General features: G+C 42.4%; 1 protein-coding gene across 1 annotated transcript in view; it reads right to left on the minus strand.

Moving 5' to 3' along the window:
* The window catches only part of LOC119179504 (fatty acid synthase), a 190,165-nt gene that overhangs the window by 112,353 nt on the left and 64,709 nt on the right, over positions 1-13,103 (minus strand). Inside the window, exons 6-7 of the mRNA XM_037430591.2 lie at positions 5,940-6,173; positions 215-516 (exon numbers count right to left, since the gene is read on the minus strand). Of these exons, the coding sequence (XP_037286488.2) occupies positions 215-516; positions 5,940-6,173 (536 nt within the window). The remainder of the gene's footprint in view (positions 1-214; positions 517-5,939; positions 6,174-13,103) is intronic.

The following is a 13,103-nucleotide window of genomic DNA, read 5'->3' on the forward strand; positions in this document are numbered from 1 at the left end:
TGCTGTTAGCAACCCGGTGCATTTCCAGTTTGACGTTTACTTGCGAGTAGTGAAGCGAATAAATTCGTCTTTGCTGAGCAAAGTAGGGTGTTTACTTAAAGAAGCAGCACTTGCTGATCTGTAGCAACATAAGTATGTGTGGCTTTGTGGACATCAATACGATTGGACAGCTGCTTTTTCGGCGAGCACTGAAACACTGCACAAAAAAACTTACCATTAAAGCCTCTTTGCTTCTTCCAGACATAATAATAAGCCTCGGCAGATATGGCTTCTGACGTGGAAGGCTCTCAGCGTGGGGGCCCGGGTTGGAATCCAAGATGGCGTGCGCATTCGCGCCACCAATTCCCTGGGAGCTGATGCCTATCATGCCACCGTCAAATGGCGTTGGCCTGTCAACCACTTTGATGCGCCCATCGTGCAGTGAGGGCATGGCTGGATCAGGCTCGTCAAAGTTTATATTGGCGGCTATTGTGCCCGTTTCCATGGCGAGTATTACTTTTGCCACAGCAGAGATTCCTGGAAAAAAATGGCGCCAAAGTAAGAACAACATTCTAGGACTATAAATATCCAGAGCGCTTTCCACAATGAGAATAATGTTCTGAAATTGTTCATGATTTACGAGGCCACAAAGCCTGCCATAAGAAGCCTATATTGTGTCGAGTATAGCCTTGTGTCGGCTGATACTACGTTTGTTTTACAAAGTGTGTCCTATGCATTTTCATTGCGGGTAAACAATGTAAAACGAACTGAAAGATCAGTGTCTCATAGAATATTGCTTGGCTAGTAAAGTGAATTCCCTGAAAGATACCCTTAATAGTTCTTCCAGCTAACATTCTCGCAACGTGTTGAAATAATATGTCACTGCAACAAGAAACAATTTTCCAAATTGTTTCTAGAAAATCGCTAGAAAATCGAAGACATCAGCACAGGCCGCATCTGTTAAAGGCCGCAACCATGGCGCGCCGTAGCTGAATAGAAAATAGGCTGAACAAAATCATTTCTCTTCAAAAAAAAAAAGCTGGTAAGCAGGAATTACTTCGGGTTCTACAAAAAGGAGACCTACTGAAATATAATGAATAAAAGTAAAGTAAAATTATACAAAAATGTCCTTCTCAGAACAATAAAACCCCGCCGATTCGAAACACGTAGAACCTCACTGTTATTCATTAAACGTTCAAGGCACCCACGCCGACGACGCCATAAATTTAGCAAAACGTTAATTAGGTCTCTGCCGTGTACCAGCGGTAGTTCCCTTTTATACCTGGATTTGTTCGCCGTGCATTAATTTCTTGCCGATATCGCATTCAGTTAAGGTAGGCCACTTCTGTCAACGATGACAGTAGGCACTACACGCATATGTTCTCATAGCCTGTCGTTAAATGGGAAATTCGCCACAAACTTATTCAGGGATACAGCTCCCGGCTATAGGACGATCCAACCTTATCTGCTATAACAGCTGCCGACAGCAACGGCACATAAAACCACTTATAATACAGCAGCATTGTAACGGCGGGAATTTGCAGGAGCCTTTATAGTACCAGGGGTGCATAAGTTTGTTGTCAGGGTCATTGTTGATAGCAAGAGGGCTGCCCATTGTAATGAGAGTCGCAAATCTTGTTTGTGCATTTCTTGTGTCCAATAACGTTACAAATATCAGACTGATCCGCTCTTTTTTGCAGTGTTACTGACTGGCACTGGTAAAACTAGCAGATCTATTCACGCATGTTCTTTCAGCGCAAAGGTTCCTGACGAAACATTCGTGGTGCTGTGTACGGTGTCCACTAATATTTTGGTGAGTACGGCTCAGTTTGGCAGCACCCTGCAGATCACTAGTGTATCCGGCGTTGCAGCGCACACAAGTAAAAAAAATAATTGGCAGATCCTACGAACTGTGGGAATCAAAGATATGCGAGCACGAATGAAAAAGGTTGACATGTCACTTTAGGATCACAACGTTACAAGGCGAAGATAAATTATGTCGTACATAATTTCCATGCCATGTGTCATAGCTATAATTTTTAGACGTATAATTTACCTTCGTAGTCTATTCACGTCACGTAATATCAGCTTTGGTATATGTTGAGCTAGCAAAATAGCCGCAAGCGTGCAATGAGTGTAGCAAATAGTTGTATTTTACATGGCTTGAATATCACGACTGTCATGTTTGAACCTGCCATTTACATTCGTCCTCCATTCAGATCACGGAATACCAAATTTCGTATATGTAGAAGTAGTGAAACGGCCACAATTTCGCTATGAGCGTGCCATGCAGTCATGCTTTACATGACACACATATCATGATTTTAATGTTAGGACGTGTCATATACCTTCGTCGTTTATTCACGTCACGTGATACAAAATTTGATATATATGGAGCCAGCGAAATGGTCGCGAGTGCATCAAGAGCGTGGTATGTTGTCATGTTCTTATATGACGCGCGTGTTATGATTTTAATGTACGCGCCGGTCCTATACCTTCATTATCCACTGACGTCACGTAACGCCTAATTTGATATATGTGGAGCTAGCGAAACGGCCGTGAGCGCATCCTGAAGGGCCAAACATACTCCGACGTAACTTTGACTCGCACACACGCTGAGCGAAGTGACGCTATTTACTAGGAAAACGCGAGAATTCTACAGTCGGACGCTGGGGGCAACTTGCGCGACCAGCGTCCGTCGGCGCGGTCCGGTGGCAACGGGAAAGAAAAGCGACATGCTGCATTTTGTGCCGAAGACGTCACCCACCCAGCCCTGCGTTCGCCCACGGAACACCTACCACTGCCTCACCTCGTGACAGAGTGACGCCTGGCGCACTCAACACGCACGTGCGTTAAAGCAACGCAGTGCGCCACGCACAGACAGATCGGCGCCTGGCGTGGTATCACCGGCGTGGTGCGAGGAAACCAAAGCCGGTGCACACGCGCGCCTGATCACGTTGCACTGTATTTGAGTGTGACATCTAGCCTTGTTTTTACATGACCCGCATCTCTTCATTATCATGTTTGCACCAGTCTCCTACCTTCACCATCCGTTCTCGTGGCATAATTCCAAATTTTACATGTGTGCAGCTAGCGAAACGGTCGCGAGCGCATTATGAGTATGGTATGTAGTCATGTTGTTACATGACAGGCATGTCATGATTATCTATCATATTTGGATGTGTAATTTACCTATGTCGTTCGTTCGCATCACGCAATACTGAATTTGGTGCACGTAAAGCAAGCCTAACGGCCGCGAGCGCATCATGAGCATAGCATGTAGTTATATTGTTACATGCCACGCATCTCATGTTTATCATGTTTGCACCAATTTCATACCTTCGTCATCCATTCACGTCTAATAATCCGAACTTTAGTACAAGTAAAGCTAGCGAAACAACCACGAGCGCATCAGGAGCGCGGCACGTAGTCATGTTGTTACATGACACGCACCTCATGATTATCATGTTTGCACGAGTCAGATACCTATGTCATACATTCACGGCCGGTAATACGAAATTTGGCATATGATATGCTAGCGAAACGAGCGCGAGCGCATCATGAGTGAGGTGTGTAGTCATGAAGCATCACTTACATGGCATGCATGTCATGATTTCCACGTTATGGTCTGTCACCGATGTTCGCATGTCCTACCATACGCGTTTTTCAATACGCCATGAGAACAAAAGTACCGCATGGGGGGCAGAATCATGAAATGTAAATCATAAGATGCATGCCATGATTTTCTTGGTATAACTAATCAAATTTGTTCTTCATAAAATCATGTTATGTTATACCAAGTTTGGTATCAATACCACTAACGAAACGACCAGGACAGCTAAATGTAGTAGGCAAATAGATAGATAGATAGATAGATAGATAGATAGAAAGATAGATAGATAGATAGACAGATGGACAGACAGACAGACAGACAGAAAGTCAGACAGATAGATAGACAGATAGATAGATTGATTGATAGATAGATAGATAGATAGATAGGCAAACAGATAGATAGATAGATAGATAGATAGATTCAAAGCCGCCGAATTTCGCTAAGAAATTATTCGCATTTTAATAACCAAACACACGGCAGTGCGTAGTTCTTTCTGTACTGTACACTACAAAAAAACTTACGTGCTCCAGTGCACCAGTGGATATTCGAAACATCCTGTCATGACCCCCCGCGCACCAGTGCCATACCACTTTATTACGCAGAATTAGCAGTATCTTGGATGTCCACCCGATGGCGAAAGCTAATGAACAAGTTTGTAGAATGCTGTTATATGTGGAGATCCATCAGTGTTGGAGTTGACTATCCTCTAAGTACACATATGAAACGCTCTGGGTTCGCAGCCGCAGACTATTTGTATGCCACAAAATTTCAGGCATTTTCTGGGGGGAGGGCGGGCGATGTAGGTTTAGAAAAAATGACAAAACGTCTCAATTTGGGTGTGTGGGTGCGACCGAAGACCAACCTAACAGAACAAAAGAGTGCGGAAATTTTCCTTCTTAGCCTTATACACAAAGACAGTTACTGCTGTTAAGACATATTCTACTGTCGCGTTATGACCTATTCGTGCAAACAGCGGTAAGCATTCTTTTTTTCAGCTTTGTTTTATTAGCTTACATTCAGAACTGAGTCTGAGATTTTCAACATTCCCTACAAAATTTAGCATCTCGTTTCGATGAGAAGCGGCACAAATAACATGAAGGCACAGTTAGTTCTCGAGAATTATTCAGAATGACGAACTATTCGCCTACTAGGAGGAGTTATAGGTCCAGCTAGTAACGTTGTCCGGGCTCCCGATTATACTTAGGTTTTATTAAGAATCAGGTCCTAATAGATATTACTAGTACCCTCAGGACCCAAAGGCATTACAGGGGGAAGTGAATATATACATAAGGTGTACAAGAAGCAGCAACTCCTCATAAGGAGTAAAAGTAAAATACCCAAGTGAATGGCAAAAACTCACATAAAGATAAAAAATTAAAATAGTAGTGGGAATACACAACCATTTCAACAATAAGGAAGAAATATCACAGCAATCACAATCATACATATATTCACAGAAGAGCTATTGCTTCACGAAACGTATTATTGTCTCTTGATGCCATAGGAAGGGTCATTCCAGCTGAAACTACTTCTACGTATCAATGAGCCGTGAACACATTCAATTTAACAAAGTGGAATCTCCATTTTAGTTCGATTATCAATGCGAGTAGGTATGTATAAAGGTCTTGTGAGTGTTTCCGTTCTCAGATATTTGCAGTAAATTTTATGGAAAGCATAAAATGAATATAGCGGCGAGCAGAGAAAGGAGGGACGAAGAAACTTAATTTCTTGGTGGTTACGCTACTTGTGTGGCGATAAGCGTGAAACAATAGGCACGGTTCTGCACAGCTTCGAAGTTGGAAATTGATTAATCAATGACGGCAATCTATAGTGCAGACAGATGGTGAATGCTATAACATCGAGCAAACTCGTGTTTTATAACGCAATAATTTCATTAAACAGGATTGATTGGAAACGTTTTCGCTGATATAGCCAAGCATGTGGTTAGCGTTATATTAAGAAGGAGGTTGGTTTTCCGGTAAAACTAAGAGGAAGTTTGAACACCGTGCTACATAAAAGAGAGGATCGTTTCTAGTTAGCATTGTTATTACGGTAAATAGAATAATAGTTAGAATTACGCGAAGGGCACATGTGCTTGTATTTCTTCTTTAGTTATATGTTCAAAATGGCACACCATATCTAGTACCTTGTAAGTGTGCGACTGGATGTCAGAGAAATAGTTATTATTAGTTTTGTTGTCAATAACTTTATCACTACAACCCAATGAAATAAGACTTGCTGTGACGTGAATAAGAAAAGCTACTTTTCATTGGTTGTTTCGTATGAAACAACCTATGAAAAGTAGCTTTTCTTATGAAAAGACGCGTGATTACAGACACATTCTTACCAGAGGCGCTCTCGGAGTGCCCCATGTTGCTTTTGACCGATCCGATCAAAAGTGGTTTCTCGCGTCTGGGTGAGCAAATTACGTTGCTGATCGCCTCCAGCTCCTGAATGCCACCAGCCTTGGTCCCAGTGCCGTGTGCCTCCACGTAAACAACTTTCGTAGGATCCACGTCGACCTCGGAGTACGCGTCCCGCAGAAGTCTCTCATGACCGGTTACCGACGGATATGGGACACCTGGAAATAAGCACACCCAGTGAGACGTGAGCCTTAATTCTTAGAAGCGCAACGTGTTGCATCCCGGCAGTGCTGCCAACCGTTGGGTAGTCACCCTACTTCTAGGCCATCTTTGAAATTTTTCGGCCAGCTTGGAACACTAGCACAATTTTCTTATCAAGCATAGTTTTTTTTTTCATTTTTCGCTCGTCTCAGATCTGCGAAAAAGGCAAACGATTGGCACATTATCTTTATAGGGGACATTTCTAAACAGACATATAAACAAACCAAAGGTTTCTTTGAAGAAATTTTGAACTGTCTTCATTCACACGTCGCCAGTAGTTGGCAGAAAAGAAAAATAATACGCCACACACACATCTGTCAGCCTTACAGTTTTGTTTTTGTTCGCGAGTGGCTGTTTTTCTTCTTCATCGTCACCCATCGTTGGTGGAGTAGATGGACTTTAACATTTTGTGACGGTGATTGGCTCCATTTGTTATTATGAATTTTTTAAGGGGCGAACTGATCATCATATAACATGGTGACTTCTGTGATGAAAAGACGAATACAAGGGACAGAAATTCGAGGTGCATTAACAACTCGTTTATTCCAAATGCTGCAATCGTATGTATAGTACAAAGTTTTGCTGACATACCAAGCTCATATCAAGGTGACGCTAATTATCACGTTACGGAGGTGTGATGAAAACAATAAAACCTAATTTTGTTTTTTACAGATACATAGACGTGTCCCTAACACAGTTAATTTATTTTATTTTTATTGTAAGTTTCCAAGGGTAGACAATATTTGTTCAAGCGTATACCTACAATCTTGGCCCTGAAGAGATATCAGCTCACATGTGCATTTTTGGTAGCGTGACGAAAAAAGGTTTCCGTCTACTTTCATTATATATTTCGCAGACACTACCTTGACCGGTCATTAGGGCAGCGGCCCGTCTGCACTATGTACGACCCTTCACAGGACAGCGATACGTCGCACACTACTCCTTGCACGTATTTTACAAATTGTGACGCATCATTCTTTCAGCATCCTTCTTTCTTGCTGCCCGCCTTTCATGTGCGAGGGCAATACTGTGTTAAAAAGTTTTCAAAAACATTGCGGCCACGCTTTTTGTTCTTGGCGCTAAACAAGGCAACGAAGATGATAGTATGCCCATATGAGTACCTGACAATACGCGTTTACGTCACCCCACCTATTTAGTAGTTATAACTGTTGGCACAACTTGCATATTTTGACAAACTTTCATTTCCGAAAAGATTATTGTTTTCATGATTGACACATTGAAATTTCTAAAATTTAAATACACACTATATCTACATGCCGAAACCATAATCATGACTTCTGAGCTGCTACTGTAAAACGTTTTTGCTATGAAAGCGACCTACCAGGACCTGGCAGTGTTCTGAAATTGACTCTACAAGAGCCAGTGTAAACTTTGCTCTCCTTTTAGTTATTTTGACGTCCCTACAAAAAACAGTACTCTCAACTGCTTATATGTGAGGTTATTAAGGATCGGAAGTGACTCACCTTGTACTGGCACTTCGGTATATAGATGCGGATCAGGAATATAACCACGTTTAGCAATCTCATGTCTGATGAGTACATGGGCATATCAACCTCTCTTAGAGAGATAGAGTAATAAGCACTGTGATGCTCTCACTTGATAAAGTGTGAGAAATTTTTCACTCTACCAGTTGCTTAGTAATTGTACAGAAACACACTGAAGCGCAACTCGGCATTTTTACTCCCGTAATACACTGGTTTTAGAGCGTATCTGACATATCGCTTAACGATCGTTTTCGCCATGCCAGTTGAATTACCAGCCCGTCAACCAACTAATGAGTACTTATTGTTTCTTGTCTTTTCTCATAACAGTAAGTCAACGATTGTTCTACAATAAGAGCGTGACTGCTTTCTGTACCCAAACTCTGTTTTATGTTCAATCGTCTTTCTTGAAAACATCGCCACCTCTGAAGTCGCGACAGAATTAAGCACCACCACACGTCTTCACAATTCACAGTGAAGTATAGTCTGTATTTTATTATTGTTTCACGGCGGTATTTTTAGGCACAGAGTAAATTTTGAGTAAAAACGTTCCACAGGGTAAAGCAGCGTAAATTTTCCATGGTGTATTGCATTTCGAAAAATATATGGCAACAATTCAGGCCAGCTTCATGCTTCACAATCTTTATAACTCATTCCGTATATCTATCAACATTTCAATTATTGACTACATGGCAAGCCATCGTCCTAAATTTATTTTGGTGGTCAGCTCTAAAAGTTTAATTACCACTCCAAGTAACATATAGGCCATCATAGGCCACTGAAAATGTGTATTTTACTGTATAACGAGAATAATTGTAGCGGTGATGCGGTGACCCACAAGAGCGCCGTAATATAGGTGACAATGCATGTTCTGTTGTTATCACTTATTCTTGGAAATTTGATTCTTATTTCTATACATACGGGTCACATATGTAGCGCTCTAAATAGAGAGGCACAATGACTATCACTAGAAGAGCCATGAACACACGGCGTTAAAAAAAGTCAGTAAGGGACTATGGTAAAAATGATAAATATTCAATGCACCCATCTAAAGGAAGTGCTATGCATATTTCTGTTCTATAGAAAAAAGAGAGTGTAATGACAACTTTTCGCTACGAAGGAAACATAACGTGAGTGCTTATTGCCTTGAGACAAAGAGCTTTGAGAAAACAAGGTATAGAATACATTTTACACCTTTGTTGGTGTCCTTGCAGAACAGTAACCACAGAGCCGTAAAAGCTATCCTTTATTATATAGACTTGTCTACTCTAATGGAAATACTCATAAAATGAAGTGTCGGGCAGGTATGTTAACTTGCGCTGATGGTAGATAAGTAAGAGTAATAAGTTTGACATAATTGCTATAAGGTTATTCACTTTTTCTATTCGTTTGTCCTTCGAATGAAAAAACTGCCGCCTGATGCTTTTAGAAGCAGTGATTTATATAATAAGTAAACTTACGCAGTGTTACTCCACTCAAATAATTTCACTTTCACCTGCTCCTTTATATTTTTACGCTTCTTTCATGACAGCAGCGCAATATCTTTCACTTCATAGATTTTGTAAGAATAGTTAGCATAACTGTGACGTGTTCATTCAGTCGAACAGCCGAGGTAGGAATGTTCCGAATAATCGTGGGCGTTCCTCTGCATTATGAGAAAAAACACTATCACAACATCACAATATTTCACGCATCTCGATGACGTGAACGTGCTTAGTAAAGCTAGGATGCAAGAAGTGCTCGTCACAGTTACAATCTGTTTATTACCTGTAATATTTGACAAAGTTCCTCATGACAAATTAATTGAAAAATTAAAAAATATATATCTTCCCGAAAGTTTGGTAGCGTGGGTGTCTAGGTATCTGATGAATAGAGAGCAGTGTGTCTTGATTGATGGTCATGCCTCGAGCTGTCATCCTGTCACATCCGGAGTGCCTCAAGGTAGTGTTCTGGGGCCGTTGCTTTTTCTGTTATACATCAATAATATCGTCACTGTAGTTACACCCACCACTCATGTCCGGCTGTTTGCAGATGACTGTATTTTATTCCGTGAAATCTTCAGCATGCAAGATCAAATAGAACTTAACACAAACCTGGACAATATATACAGTTGGTGCAGGGATTGGGGCATGGTTGTCAACGCAGAGAAAACTGTTTCCCTCCGCATAACGCGCAAAAAATCTCCATTCCAATTTCAGTACACACTGGGATCATGCGCGGTGAACCAAGTCAACAGCTTCAAATACTTAGGCGTAACGTTCACTAGTAATCTTTCCTGGAACTTGCACACAGAAAACATCTGCTCCTCCGCTTTTCGAAAACTGTGTTTCTTGAGACACAAACTTCGTAATTCGCCTGCAAGTGTTAAACTGTTTTGCTACCATTCATACGTTAGACCAAAACTTGAGTATGCTGCTGTAGTATGGGACCCGTATACCAAAAATAACATCGATAAATTGGAAAAGATTCAGAGGAAAGCTGTCAGGTTCATTTTCTAAAAATTTCGTCGCACGGATTCTCCTTCTGAATTAATGATTGCCAATAACATTCCCAAGCTTCAGTTAAGAAGACAAAAATTTCGTCTCGATTTCCTCTGCTCACTTACTAAACATGAATTGGCTATCGACCCCTCCCTGTATATATCCGCCCTGACCACAAAACACACGCGGCACCATAACCCTAGATCGCTAACACCATACCAAGCGCATACCGATACTTACAAATTTTCATTTTTCCCGCGTACCGTGGCTGAATGGGATTCCATTGCTGAGCCACACTTATTAGATACTGTATAGCCCCATTTTTCGTTAGTGTTGTTAATTGTGTGTTGGAATGACAATGCAATGTCCGCCATTTCATTTTTTGTCCCTTTTGCTATTTTTGTATTATTGTGCTATTCAAGTGCTCGTACTGCCAGGACCACAACTGTGGTCTGCAGTATGTATTGAATACAAATAAATAAATAAATAAATATATGTTGCAAGTCCTAATTGAATTTGTGTGATCGTGTCAGCACCAAGTGAAAAAAAATCACAGCTTTACCACAAAGGTGAAGCAATGAACACGATAGCAACAAATTGGAAGGTCACGCGCAAAATGGCAAGCAGATCGAAACATGCCCCACGTTTTTCACAAACAATTGACGCACTAAACGTACTCACATGTACATATGAACGCGAATAAGCGTCTCAGTTGTTACATCGCTGCGTCTGAAAAGCACGCCCTTTCGAAAATCAAGAGTGTGCAACGATTCCAGAGACCTTTATGCGCCCCGTAATTACAACAGAATCGTTCCAGCCAAGCCCAACGCCAGCCAAGACGTATGATCCTGCCCACCAGAATATAAGCACATGCGAGAGATTGTCCACTCTGCTTCTCTCCACGGGCCAAAATACGCGTGAAAGATGAAAGCCATTGCGTGGTCATTGCGCCATCTTGCTCATAATGCTGAAACCATGACAGCTTCCACCCCCCCCCCCCGAGATGCCAACCAACAGCGGTAAGTGGCAGATATAAATAGCTTGCCCTTTGAACTTTCAAGGAGGTACCTCTCGGTGGCGTAGTGGTTAACGCCCTGCATTCACGGCGCGCAGGTACCACGTTCAATTCCGCGTGTTGAAGTCTTTCTCTGGATTTGTCTCTTTCTTGCTTTTCATGTATATAGATACGTATACTTATACGGTGCAAGACATCGACGCTGGCGGCGAAGTCCAGCCGAGAGTGTTCATTTCGAGAGCGCCTCGAAAAATGCAATATTATTCAGAGCTGAGCACGTCATGATTTTGACGCTCGGTAAGTAAAAAAACGTCACTAATGTAGTCTTTGAGTAGCAACGCTAGGTAAAAAACCCCAATAAAAAAGTTGCACCTCTGCTTCAGAAACGTTGTTTTAGGGGCGAAGCTCCTCAGGGTGTGGGTCTGTCCTTCCTCCGATGGTGTGTGTAGCCACCCGTGGCACATATCCGAAAGAGCGGTTCTTGGAATGTCCACTTGATGGCGACACTTGTATATGATGAATGCACAATGAAACGATGTGAGATGGCGGCACGTGGCGTGTTCTGTAGATAGACGGATGAATGGATGGACATACAAATAAATGGATGGACTGATGGACGCACAGACAGAGAGTGGGGCGTACGCATGCACGGACCGACGGACACACAAAGCGACGGCCGCATGATCAGGCGCTCAGACGAACGGATAGACAGACGGAAGAACGCGCGCATGGACGGGCGCACGGAGGAATGTGCGGACGGATAGATGCATTAACGGTCACACGGATAAAGGGACACACGGAAGGACGCATAGACGAACAGAAGCAAAAACGAATGGATGGACGAAAACACGGACAGACTGACGAACGCCTCGCCCCACCAATCATCATTGAATTCATGGATATGCTGTGATTTTTTTCTTTAAAGTCTTGGCTAACACAACTTCACTACTCACATTTTTTCTGCCTGCTTTCGGAGCGCACATACAAAAAAAATGCCAGGACTACGTAGTACGCCCTGCACGGCAGCAAAAGCGGGAATAGCGGCCTTTCAGAGCCTTTTCATACACTTTTTCTCCTTTTCTGATGGCTTATACCGAGTGCACGAGGTTGGCCGAGTAGGTAAATATTTCCAGCATTATCTTAAGTATGCTACTAATATAAGGTAGAACTGATCATATAGAGGAATGGGTAGGAATTTTTATCAACAATGTATTTGAAAGATGAAATTTTCGCAAAATGAAATGTCTCAATGGAAAAAAACAACCCGGTGGTTGTATTCAGAGTGGAGGTGCCGAAAGAAAGAATACCTAATTTTGATATTTCCAGAACTAAATTTTTCACAGGTGGTACAACGAGTATTCTTAGGAAGGTCGTGAACGAGTGACAAACTATAAAGTACTGACTAATGGTTTCCTCCTTGGTACAAAAGGGACACATGAGAAATCGCTCCTTTGGGTTGTGAGGAAGAAGATGGGCACATGCGGAAGCGCATTGCCATCGCCTGGCTTGCTCGGCTGTTCACTCCCTGGCTACGCCTTGCCTGCTGCTGCTGCTATCTTCCCGGTTACTGTGTACCTCAATAAACCCCCGTAACAAGTGGTGGAGCTGCTGGGTCGCGCCAATTGGAACTTCGCAGCTCGAAACTCAAGCCAGCCTCTGCAATGCCGGAAGAAGTACCGAATCAACTGCAGCAACAACCTGATGTACTTGTGCCCACATTGGTCTGCCCTTGCCCATCGCGCCAACACGAGTCACCAATCTTGAGTGGTACAGAAGAGGAGGATATTGAAGACTGGCTCACCGAATACGAACAAGTAAGCGTGATCAACCACAGGGATGACGCTGTGAAGCTCAGATGCGTGTCATTTTATTTGAGCGGTGTCACCAGCG

This window comes from Rhipicephalus microplus, chromosome 7 (assembly GCF_043290135.1).
Source record: "Rhipicephalus microplus isolate Deutch F79 chromosome 7, USDA_Rmic, whole genome shotgun sequence".
Lineage (NCBI taxonomy): Eukaryota > Metazoa > Arthropoda > Arachnida > Ixodida > Ixodidae > Rhipicephalus > Rhipicephalus microplus.